Source organism: Trachurus japonicus, chromosome 9 (assembly GCF_045865225.1).
Source record: "Trachurus japonicus isolate A0001 chromosome 9, Traja_1.0".
In the NCBI taxonomy this organism is placed as follows: Eukaryota; Metazoa; Chordata; class Actinopteri; order Carangiformes; family Carangidae; genus Trachurus; species Trachurus japonicus.
This window is the reverse complement of record NC_140915.1, coordinates 39008321-39021233: the sequence shown is the minus strand read 5'-3', so window position 1 is coordinate 39021233 and position 12913 is coordinate 39008321. Positions and strand designations below refer to the sequence as shown.

The 12913-nt window shown below is 44.4% G+C and overlaps 1 protein-coding gene across 39 annotated transcripts in view; it reads left to right on the top strand.

Annotated features, from left to right (window-relative positions):
- The window catches only part of arvcfb (ARVCF delta catenin family member b), a 225394-nt gene that overhangs the window by 131970 nt on the left and 80511 nt on the right, over nt 1–12913 (top strand). For 25 of the 39 annotated variants that reach the window (XM_085787839.1, XM_085787837.1, XM_085787834.1 and 22 more), the window contains one exon: nt 11061–11219. In XM_085787839.1, the coding sequence (XP_085643965.1) occupies nt 11094–11219 (126 nt within the window). In that variant the 5' untranslated portion in view covers nt 11061–11093. Of the gene's footprint in view, nt 1–11060; nt 11220–11702; nt 11724–12913 lie in introns of all 39 variants that reach the window. The other 14 variants (XM_085787821.1, XM_085787820.1, XM_085787815.1 and 11 more) reach the window with 1 other exon arrangement.

Below are 12913 nucleotides of genomic sequence, written 5' to 3'. Positions count from 1 at the left end.
TCTTTGTGATCTATATGAAATCAGGTCTTACAGTTGACATGTAGCTGAGCCATTTTGACCAGTTCTCTTCAAAAGTATCAACATATCAGAGTTTTAAAGTCTCCATCCATATAAGTGTATCAAAAATCATCTCCATCCATACTAACAACAAAGACACATCACATGACCATTAATGTACACTGCATGCTGATGTAAAAGAAAGAAGCAGATTGTCTTCTTTGCACTTAGTTAGTTAGAGAAAATACTATGAATCAGGAGCAGAAAATGCAGCTGCAGTGTAAAAAAAAAACAGAATTTTAGTGCAAAACAGCTGCTAGCAAATATAACAAGGTCAGCAACTCTTACAATTCATTATCCACATTACATTCACCACTGGTATTACTGACTAATAAGACCCAATTAGGGAGCGATCGTGGGTGTCTATGTCATAGTTTCCAAAGATCTCCTTTTCTGCACGTTCACACTGCAACACAACCATGGAGTTGTTAAACTCACGGGGGATCAGTATTTTTAAGTGATGCTTTTTAAAATCTATTGATGTGGATGTGGCCTTATGTCATCACTCAACTAACCAGACGCCAGATGCTCACTGTGGTAATCATTCAATTCAGGTGATTATTAACTGGCAGATCAATATTCTATGTTAATGTTTTGTTATTTAGTGTTAGTGTTTTTACTTTGTCCATCACACCTCGGTTTAAAAAAAGTCTTGTCTGTCTTGTCCACATGGAAGCACTCAGAATCAGAGGACGGTATTGTCCTGGTGTTCCTACACACATCTATTTAAGTCCTCCCACACACACACACACACACACACTACACAAGGCCCTCTGAGCAGAGCGGGGCAAGGTAGACGTGATATCACACTTTTCATCTGACACAGAGAATAATAAATAAAGTATCTGGGCCATAGCTCAGGCCTCCTGATAGATTTATCCAAGTGCACAATGGCCCCTTTATGGGAGACATATACATCCGGCCTCACCTTATCTCATGAACCATTGAAGGTTAGCAGTAAATTGGGAGGGATTTCTCCACCCGCCAATTCTTGTACCTTGTCCTCCGCCTCCGGCTCTGACGCCGTGCCATTGCCCGCAAAATGAGCCCAATCTTTTACCAGGCGGTTGGCACAAGGCCGTAAAAATGTCCCCAGAGGGGGGTTAATCACGTCTGACTGAGTACATATTTGAAAAAGCATTCGCAGTTATTGTGATGGACTGTGTTAGCTCTGCGAGGTGTTATCTACAGTACGTGTGTGCAATGACAGTTTTTCAGAGCAGACTGGCTGGTGTTGTCCGGGCTGCCTCGAGGGCACCGGGGGGCTCCCTCAGCAGGTTATGGAGGTTTCTTGTCAAGATGAGGAGTAGTTTAATTTGGTCCAAAATGTCCTAACTAGAGAATTCATTAGCACGAATGCAGTCGCGGGGGTTTCACTCTCATTCCTATTACCTCCTGAGGGGCTATGCAGACATTTATAGAGTTTGGAAGTACATCAGTATAAAAGCACAGGTTTTGCCAAACAGGTTCATTGGGTCTGTTTTGAATTCATGACATGAAACAGTTTGCGAACTCTTAGCATTTCCAAAGAAATATGGCTCTGGTGTGCTGACATCCTGCTCCTTGTAGAGAATCCCCTCCACACTCCTCCACTCAACTCCCAGAGGAGGACATTTAGTATCTTTCCTAAAACAGTGCGGGTACCCTGCTAAGCCTGTTAGTAGTCCTCCATTATAACTGCCCCGGGCTTTACTGTTTTCTACACAAGAGAGACAGAAAGAAAGCCAGAGATGGAGGGAGGAGGGAGGAGGGAGGGGGGTACATTTCTGTTAAATAGGAGACCCTGCGGCTCCACATGCAGACAGTTTTTTGGAGAAAGGTGTCGGAGGGGGGACAATAAGTGTTGCACTGGTAGCCTGACAGGAAGTGGAACATATGTCCCCTTTCCAACTCCCTAAATCTCCAGTAGACCTCACATGAACCGAGCTCCTGGCAGAGCCCGTCGCACAGCCTCCTCCGCACGCTGCGATCCAGCGCTCCGAACAGCAACATCTCTGACGGAGCCGCGCTGACAGGGATCCAGAGGCTGGGGGGGAGAGGGAGGGGCACTGCCAAAAACAAACCCACCCTCCGGGAACCCAGAGTTACGGCATCACGGTAAACTCGCCACCGCCCCACACACACACACCCCGCCTGCCACCCGCCGACCGCAGCCAGTTACCGCTAATCTGCCTCTGCAGCCGTGAATTCTTCTTTCTCTCTCTCTCTCTCTCTCATGGCCGCGCCCGCTGTCCAAATAATCAGACCCTGGCCATGAAGCTGACCCCCCTCCAAGGCTCATTGTTTTAGTTTTACTCTACAGGCTGCGAGTAGTTTCTCCTCCCTTTGTGTTTTTTTGTTTTTCATCCTCCTCTCCCTCTCGGTCTCTTCAGCTACTTACTTAGAAGCTGCACAACTTATTTATCCTGCTGCTCGTGTTGCTCAGCGCCGCCATGAATCTATTGTTGAGAGCCACTTTCTGCATGTTTGACGCCTAATTTGACTCCAGGCTTTTGAATTGCGAAGGAAAAGCACATGCGGTATGTGACTGTGTATTTGTATGTGTCGTGTAATTGATGGCATATGCAAGAAATTACCCAAGGTTGCAAAACATCTGCTGGCTAATTTGAATGAGAATATCAGTCTTCGCAGAGATTAAGGTGGTGTTGAGTGTTGCCGAGGGTCAACATGGGGTTTCCATTTGTCGCTAGATAGTCCCTCACAGTGGGAAAATGTGTTAGTAATGCCCTGTCGGGAAGCAATCAAGCTGTAGCTGCAGGGTTTTTTCTTTTTCTTTTTTCTTTTGGCTGGTTTGGAGACCTGGAGGTGGCCTCTGTCTTTGAGGGCTTGTGTCTGTCAAGCGGTTTGGCTAAGCAAAGTTTTGCCCTGTCTCTTCGAAACAAAGGGGCACGTAGACAGAAGGTGGCATGAGGGGAAGTACGCGGGGGCTTCTGGGAAGCAGTAGAGCAGGAGTAGGGCGGGAGTTGATGGAGGCGTCTGAAACCAGGAGGCCAAGCGTGAAAGAGATGAGAGAGGAGAGAAGGCCAGATTTGGCCCAAGATCAGTCGCCAGAGACGAAGAGATTAAGGACCCATCATTCCCAGCTGCATCGTCAGGATTTTGGCCCCTCTCCCCTCCAGTTATTTGTGTCTGTTTGTGTGTACTTTACCCCTTAACACTGTTGACTGGAAGGATATTTTAGAATTGAAGCATGCACAAATACACAAAGATCACCAACGCTCACGCCCTGCAGCGGGTCAGATGGGCTTCCAGTCATTCCAGAGAGCTGGGACCTCTGCCCCGGGTGTAAGTGAGATGAGTCCTGCCTGGCTGGCCTTGGATGGGACTGAATTCCCCCCTCCTTCCCCTTCTTTACCCTGGGAGAGCATGCTGCTTTGGGTCTTTGCCATGCATTGTCAGCCTCTCTAGTTCCCCTTCCTCTGCTCGACTTCCCTTCTGCCTCTGCCTCATCCCACAAACAAGCCTTGTTTTGGCTGGATGTTTGGGTCACATGGGCACGTTTCACTGTTTTTTTTTAAGGGTAACCCAAGTGCACTACGCTCTCACACGCTCCCTTCACTCTCTGTTGAACCGTCGTCATGTGATTCTTGGCCTGCGCGGAGCCTCCAAGAGGGCAGGTGGTAGAAACAGAAGGGGCTGATGGAAAATTGGACGACCCAAGGTTAGCCAGGCGATCTTTGCAGGAGGATTAATTGTGTAAGAGCCATGTAATGATTGCTGGCATGACTCTGCAGTGAAATCCTGTTAGTCACTGCACAGGGGTCAGGATAAGACTGAGCGTGCCGTGTGTGTGCGTATCAGGAAGGAAGGTGACTCTGATCACGCCGGTATGCACGACCAGGTGGCGATCTGACAGGTTCTGTTGTCTCGGCCTCAAAGTAGCCACAGGATGCCTCTCACTGTGTTCCGCCTGAGACCTGCAGATCTCATTTCTGTTCTCTGCAGTTGTGTGGGAGTGATCGGGGGGATGTACACCTGCAAAAATTGAAAAAGAAGGGAATATATTGTACTATTCATAGGAAACATTTCTTACAGACAAATTAGCTTTCTTGCTTTCAGTGTCTCTTTTGACCCCCCCCCCCCTCCCCAATTACTTGTAAAGTGTAAGCACAATTAAAGAATACAAAACTTAGAAATGCTGGTATTTGCAACCTAGACTCTAGAGAGTGGCCCTAATTAGGCTATCCCTTTACTGTATGTGAAGCTGGGTAATGAAACTCAGGATGTTTTTGGTTCTGGCTCAAAGGTGTTTGTATTTTAATCAGTTGGTGAACAAGCAGTTGCTGAGATTAAAAAAACAAGTAATTTTGCCATTTTTAAGACCGGAGATTAGTATTTCAGTTATCAAAGTCACATTGAATGGAATATTATTCAGTTGTGTTAATACTTTGTTTCCAGGCTGAGCTTTTCACTCCTCACCAAACACAGCCAGGTGTGGGAGTGATGCTTTCCAAGGGCAGCTTACACTTACAGGATTTACAGGTGGATGCTGGGATGGAGGCGGAGCTCCCTGTGGGGCTGAGAAACATAGACTTCTTTTAGCAAAAAAGGCTTTTATATAGAAAGACATGTCCATGCTCCTCAAGGTGTTGTGGTAAAAAACTGTTGATTTTGATACACAGATGCAGACGTTAGGTATCATGCTGGAACTTGTGCTGAAAAAGGATGTGAAGACTTCAGTCTATGGCTGGGAAAAGATTGAAATTTGCTCTTTATAGAACGAATTGCCTTGTTGTTTACACATACTTCTGGTTAAAAAACCAGCATGAGAACAATAATGACAGTCATTTTTCACGCCACTATATCAGCGTTTAGACTAATCTGATGTTTGTAAAGTCTTCCTGTTTAACTTTAATAACTCAGTGACTCAATTAACGGTCCATGAAAAAATATTTTTTCCAGCGGATATCTGAGTTACAACATGATTGAGCTTAGCTACCGTTAGCTGTCCCTGTCAGCTGAGCCACTGATGCTTTCTAGACACCGTGATTCCCCAAAACTGGATAAATACCACACAAAGCAACACAAAACTGCTTTGTTCGTGCACACAGAAATAGTAATGTTTCTTCAATCATTTCAGATCAACAAGGCGATATAGTTTGTTCTATAGTACCTATGTTGTTCCAGATGGCACATACAGGAAACAGAACTAATGTCCCTTGTTGGGATTGATTGGGGATGTCATCGTGCCCCTTATCCAATAGGCCGCCAAAACGCACCACTCTTTTTTGTTTGTAACATCAAATCTTTTCTTTTTTCTCTTATTTCCCCATAGCAAGTCACTGTAGCTTCAAGTCCGTTCTGAAGATGCTGCTTAGACAAAGTACTGTATTATAACCTCTTGACTTGTAAACGTCTCAATGGCTGAAAGTCTGGTGAAGCGCCACTCAGCATGTCCATCTGCTCACTGATACAAAATCATATTTAAGTTAATAACTTTCCTTCAGTAACATAAAGTTTGAAGTTTTCAGATTGACAGAAAATGAGTAATTGGGTCTTGAGATCAAAGATTAATAAGTACTCATATAAAGAAAATTCAATCAGCAGAAGTCAAAACTAGCATTCATACTAGCTACAATATGAATGAAATGCCTGCTGTTTGTACCACACAACTTGGACAGCTACTGCAGCGATGACTCATTCTCTTAACTCCAGCTGAAGTTTTCTTGTTGTGATTCTGTCCCAGGGGAAGGAAAGCCCCTTATCAGTGTGCACCCTCCCCCTCTTCCCATCATTTTACTCTATCTCTCCATTCTCAGACAACACTGCTCAGCTTATTGAACACAGATGATGAATGGGTGCAGATTGATGGGAGATAGCAGGCCTGATGCTAATTGACACTGCTGTATCACTTCATCTCCTGCTTTTGTATTCCACTTACTCCCCCTTTTCTTTTCAGACCAGAGCGATCCATTACAGTTGAGATTAGTCACTCTTAAGGAGCCGCGTGTCCCCTCATGATCTATTGTAATGAAATATAATCCTCAGGAGATTGCTTAAGGGCTCTGTCAAGGGCATTGCTTTTGGGAGGCATTGATTGGTGGGACATTGCTAGGAGCTGGAGTTCTTTCGTCTCTTCATTCATATAGACTCTGTGCTTTCCTGCCTTCAATGTAATGTTGCAAACAAGAGATCTGAAATTTTCTCTCCTTTGTGTAGTGCATGTACAAGCACTCTCCAAGCACAATCCATTCAGGAGTCAGCCTGTGTCAAGGCACTGATCAGCAAGATGAGGTTTCATTATCCACCACCTCTCCTCTGTATACTGTCAGTCAGAGCCAACGGCAGCACACACTGAAGAAAGTGCAGGCTGTACAAATCCTCAGGCCTCCTCCAGAGCCAAATCCCTGTCTGTTTGACATCCCAGCCTCTGTGTGCTACCACTGGACGAACAGCAGAGATTTAACAGGCACAGCTCTCACAAGCCCTCGACAGAAGTTGGGTCCAGTTCTTGGTGAGGCTTTTTAAGCGAGGCAGTAAGACAAATGTCATTTTGATTCTTTACCAGGTTTCTTAATGTGTTCTGCTCCTTTTTATCCATTTTTCCAGAGTCCTGCTGACACATATTGTCACATTTTCATGGCATTCTGTTGAATACATCCACAGTTGTTCCAGGGAACAGGTTCCCCGAAGTGCTCTGTTCAATGTATCCGTGAGTTGTTTTTGACTGAGAGACATTTTCCTTGTGTTTCTGATCCAGTCGATTGGAGAATTCTGCTCCTTTATCCAACTCAGAGGTTACTACTGTACTGTTCCACTGGCTAACACAAACCATTACTACATAATCTGCATGTGCAAACTTCCTTCCCCTCCTTATCACATTCTCTCCTGTACCCTTCTGCCACTTTATCATTCATCTCTTTGAGATGGGCCAATAACGCAACTGTGCTCCACTTCTCCCGCCCTTGACTAAAGGATACGCTTTCCTGAGTCTCCTCGACTCTGAATCAGCTTCATATTCCCCCAGGACCGGCAAACAGCCGTGCTAGCTCACGGCCAGACGGCTTTTAATCATTTATTTAGGGGCTGGAACGTCAAGTTCAAACTCCACACTCCCACTTAGTGTACGCAGAGACGAGAGGGAGAGAGCAGCGGGAAGTGAACGAGAGACACCGCATTAAGTTTGGATCAAGACGCCAGTTTGTCAGCGAGCCTCTTGAGGATCCCTCCCACCTCCCTGTCCAACGCTTTGCCAAGCGCTATGTTAAGCTAAGTGTAGGATGGTGCTGTTGTTATTCCATATTGCTGTTTTGATGATGGTGTCACCTCTCTCTCCACCCAGAGAGACTTCAAAGGAAGGAAACAGTCATAGGAATGCAGTTAATTTGTCCAGATTTCATTGGCAGGGAGCCAGAGAGGTGCTGGAGAAGAAGATAAATCATACACACACATGCCTAGCAAGTGCTAAAAAAAACTTATAGCAGTGGGATGGGCTGGAGCAAGGCTGCATGTGGTGGAGTGTGCTATAAAAACAAAATAGAGCAAGTTAAGAAGTGGCAGTGAGTGACAGGAGACATGGAATGACCATAAACCTTCTGAGAGACCTCGTGTGTTCGATGAACTCATTTTCACACTTAATATTGAAGCCTTACATCTTAAATGGGGACTGTACACACTTGGAAACTCTTAAAAACAAGGTGGACTGGACAACTCACATCAGAAATAAGACATGGTTGTTAATTGGAGGCAAATAATCAGCGCCAACCTTTTCTGAATACCTGTATACGGCCTTGTGCTGCAGAGTGGGGTTGTTTAGCCTGAGGTCAGTGGTAAAGAATGTCTTTTCCTGAGCTCAGCAACAGTTGGGTGTAAATAGATGTCCCTCTTTCTATACAGCAGATAGCCTTTCCAGTCATTAACCCCAATAATGGGACTTTCTCCAAGTGTAATGACCTACCTCAGCTCGGTTCAGAGTGCTAATTGGCTTTAAGTTAGTGGATGGAGTGCAGCAGGTAAATAGAGAATGTTTTCACTCTCTTCGTGGAGCTGAAGGAGACGAGGCTCACACATACACTCTAAAACAAGAGCCCAGGTCTTTTTCCCAGCAGGAACACAGAGCGGCTGGAGAGTTGTGGGATTAGGAGGAAATATCCTCAGCATAAAAAGTGCAAACTTTTGACTGATCAGCAAGAAGGACTGGAGATCAATGAGGACTGTAAGGAGCTTTGAAGCCTGAGAGGAGCTGGCCAATCAATGGAGAACTGTTCACTTCTTAGTGTCTTCAAAGATGTGAAGAAAACAAGCAACTCTTCCTCCATTAGGCGTCGCTTGTAGTGTTTAAAAAAAAAAAACACTGAGAGGAGACTGAAACAGAAACTTTCCCTCTTGGTGCTGCAAATTGGTTGGATAAAAATAGCCTGTGTGGATCAAGTCCACCTTACATTTAAGCGAGGTGAACTTGTAAATAGCTACAATTAAGAGGTGAATAAGGGTTAAAGATTAAAGTAATGCTTTTCATAGCACCCCCTTATATTTTTGGATTTAGGTTAAAAGGGGTCAAAAAGTTAAAGGCAAAAATTTGCATTTAAAACATGAATTGTTCCCACAGGGAAGTGAAAAAAAGGAAGTGCACAAAAAAGACATCAAACACCTTGTTAAAAAAGAAAGTACAGTCTTACTCATGGTGTGGTACTCCCTGTTTCTCTTTTTTCCCCATTTGCGCCACACCGTTCTGTTCCTGCTGTTTTCCTCTCCGCCCTCTCCATTACCTTCCATTTCCTCTCTCTTGCTTGGCTCCATACTCTTTTGGTTATCAGTGATTGCCTCATATGCCTTCCTCCCCCTCTCTCCATCACCACCACAGCTGTAATTTTGTCACACTCATGCACAGCGGTGGGCCGAGCCGGGGCGCTGCACCGCCAACCACTGGCTTCGTATCGTTTCACATCGGGCAGGAAGTGCAACGAGAAACACATTTCTCTCATGCCGTCGTGCAGTGTCAGGTGGAGGACGGGGGGGGGGACTCCGCTCACTTTCATCCTCAGCCCATGGACACGTTTGCTTCAAATTCATGGTCTCCCAATGAAATATGAATCAAAAACAGTCCTCCAGGCTTCTGGTTTGCCTTGAAAGAAGCTTTAACTCAATTTAAAGTCTCAAGAGGTGAAGAGTTGCTTGCTACCCTGCATTGCAGTGTTTGGATATAATACTGAGGCCAAATAAATCACCGACTGTCAGGGGTAGAAAACAAAAAATGTGTGTACTGTATTTATAGCTTCATTCTTGTGTACTGTATAGGTGCTGTCTAGGATGTGTGTGCTTACAGATGCAGTTTTTTTTATGCTGCCTTTAAGCCTTGCTCTGTGGAACCTGGCCATGTTGTGAGGCAAGGCGGAAGGAAGTAAGCCTGTGGGGGGACGGTTTGCATTGTGATCCACTTTTACTCTGGAGAACCAGGTTCCTTTAACCATAAGCATTATTTTTCTCTTCCTTAACAAGTTCTGCTCTTTTAACAGTTAACAGTTTAATAAGAACAGGGAATAGAATAGAGATTTATTGTCATTGCACAGTAGATACAACAGAATTCAGTGCACTCACGTACTGGGCTCAGTAGTAAGGAAAGGGCAAAAAACAAATAACAAGTAAATACAATAAATAAATAAAATAGTATATTCTCATCCATATATCATCTCATCCATTCAGTCACATTCATGTTATCAAACACCATATAATGACAGAACAGAATGACAGAATGACAGAACCATTAGTGTATATTCCATGTGTGGATTTTGTCATATGAATTATTTCAGTAACATTAATGTTAATCAGAATTGCTGGTATTTAGAGTCTGAACACAGCCTCTGGATGCTGATGGGCATGTGAGTGTCTTTTCAACAGTGCACATCAAACCAGTCCAGTATAAGATATCCGCTTGGATTGATTGTATATCTGTGGCAAATGTGCAACAGCAGAGCTCCAACTACAGATGCAGTTGTCTCTGACTGACTGACTGACTGACTGACTGACTGACTGTGTCGAAGTGCTGGAGTTTCCCTATTGGCTGTTGCCCTTTCAAAATGTATTGGCACAAACAGCTTCTATTAGGGGCTCGTTTACAGCCTGCCGTGTTGCCAACTAAGCACATTTGTCACTAGATTTAGACACTTTTTTTTTTTTCAAAAGAGCACCTTGTGACTTTTTTGGACTAAGGTCTTGGCGTGGCTCCCTGTGAGCGGCAGAGAGGCGGAGCAGCAGTTTGTTATCAGAGGCGGCGCTGCATGGGGACTAAATAAGAAGTTGCTGACTTTCTCTCAGAGATCATTTTACAGTAAATATAGCTGATGTCACGGGCCACGCCACGGTCTTTGTCTTTAAATGTGTTGTGGTGATTTTGTCTGAACTTTAGCAGCAGCAGTGTGGAGTCTTAATGAGCCATGTGTCAGTCACCGTGTCAGACCTGTTCTGTTGTCTGACACAGTGACTGTGTATGTGAAAACAGAGAAGCATGAGGAGCTGGAACCAGCTGATACATGGCAGGATACAGTGGTTCAACAACAGTTTTGACCATTTGACTAGGTGTTATTGTGCATAATAGTAAATGATATAGTAGAAATAATAGTGATGAATGAATAAATACTCTCAGTTGTTTTTGAATGACTTGTCATGTTATATTAGAGTCCTTATTATTTTTGCCACCAGATTCTCATGCCTATTTTTATATTAGCAACACTTGCATTCATCTCCTTGTCTCAGTCACTGTATTTTAATGCAGTTATTTTCCACACATTATTATTCACATGTTCCATCCCTCAAGCTGATTCTCAAGTGTCTCATTGCAAATTATGGGGTGCATTATATTTAATACCCTTATTTTGCAAAGTTCTCACTCAAGCTCTATGTTTCTCTGCCGGACTCTGATATCATTTGTCGCTGCAGTTGCCCAATTAAAGTTTGACCCATCTAGTATAAGATCACCTGTTGTGCTGTTTATTCCTACGACTGAAAGTAAATGAGTAAATTGTGTTTGTGTAACCGTCTTTCCTCTCCTCCTCTGGTCCGTGCAGGAGCAGAGTCCCAGCAACGCCACATCCCTGGCCATGATGCAGGAGCCCCAGGAGGTGGTGGAGGAGACGGTCACCATAGAGGAGGACCCTGGCACCCCCACCTCCCACGTCTCGGTGGTCACCTCCGATGACGGCACCACACGGCGCACAGAAACCAAGGTAAGAGAGGTGGTAAACAAACAGCAGAAAAGTCAACACATAAACACAAGTATTGTTTATTATTGTACCGGTGTCAGACAGTTTAAATCCCTGAGCTGCAGTTAAAGCCGACGCTCCATTTGTTGTCCTACCTGATATTCTACCTGTAATTGCATTGTCGTGGCACAAACATCCCAGTGAGCTCTTTGCTGCAGAAGTCCCTTTGATCCATTTCAGTATTGCTTTGAATGATGCTTATAGGTCACTGCTTCCAGACTGCACAGTACCACACCAGCACTCCCAGGCTGCCATCCTTAAGAACTCTAAATCCCATAATCCTACAGCCCAAAGTGGTTTCATATCCCTCTCATGGTTTTATTTATTTGATTGTTGTGTTAGTATGAGACAGCTCCCCTGGTGTTTTTCTAAGGTTTTTCTTTCTTTTTTTCTTAAAAACCCCTTTGTTGATTCGTCCTCTATTATGTTCTGTTGTTTTTCTATAAGGATTTATCAACTAACGTGAAGGTGAGTGGACTTTTATACCACTATAGCTTCTCCCAACATGCCACCATTGTACACGTGCGCCCATAGAGGCCACAGCAGCAGTGTGCAACACAGTCTGCTTCATCACAAGCCCCAATAATGCTCAGTCTGTACTTAAAAGTATTTAAAGTCACCGCTTGCTGCTTCCACCTCCTGGGATGAGACTCATCCTCTCCTTTTTAAAAAAAAATCTTCTGCATGGTCTTTTTCTCTCTGTCTCTCTCCTGGAAATTTAATCTTTCAACATTCCTCCTCTACAACAACATACTGTAGCACCGCTCTGCACATCCCCACAGGAGGTTTCTGATATGAGATAAAGTGTCTTTAATTGTAGTATGATTTAACAATTAAATCATGACGATACACTATACTTTGAACAAGTTTTAGTTGATAGTTTTTAACAATAGCAAAAATCACTGTCGTCTTAAAACATGTGCAGCGACACATTCAGTCACTTAGAGAAGAATTCCCTCCAAAATCTGTTTGGAAAAATCCAGCAAATCCACCCCATCTTAGAAGTATAGTGTGGCGTTGACAGCTCTTTCCCTTAGCCTCTGCGTTTAGAGACATGCACTCAAACGTAACCTAAAGTATGTATGGGGATTCATCTTCTGTAGCTATAGTGCGGCGGCGGCGGCGGGCTGCTGGAGTAGAGAGTGCTGCTGGAGCTCCGAGCCTCCAACTCCAGGGACTGTGAGACTGTAATTAAAGAGCCTGGTCTAATCCCTCATCAGGGAGGACCCATTGCCCTCCAGCCTGTTTACTGCAAGGGGATTGGCCACACACACTCAAAAAGATTTTATGCGTTCACACACACAGAGCGTCTTTGGAGTAACTCACATAAACACAGTAAAATATTACACTAAAACATTGTACTAATCAAGGGCTGGGAGAGAGGAAGGACGGCCGCCCTGCTGGGAGGAGGGAAGCCACTTTGGGGAGAAAAGCAGATTAATGTTCAGGGTGAACTTGGTGGTAGCCGACGTCTCTGAGGCGGGAAATGGATCCAGACCCAGCTGAGAATTTACAGAACGATGCCCCCTTCCACACGTCTTCTTCACTTTCCCTTTTTCTCACTTTCATGTGTTGTTTTTTTCCCCCTCTCTCCTTTTTCTGTCTCTCTCGTTGTTTCGCAGTAACTCACAGTTTTATTTATGTGCTTATCTGTTCTT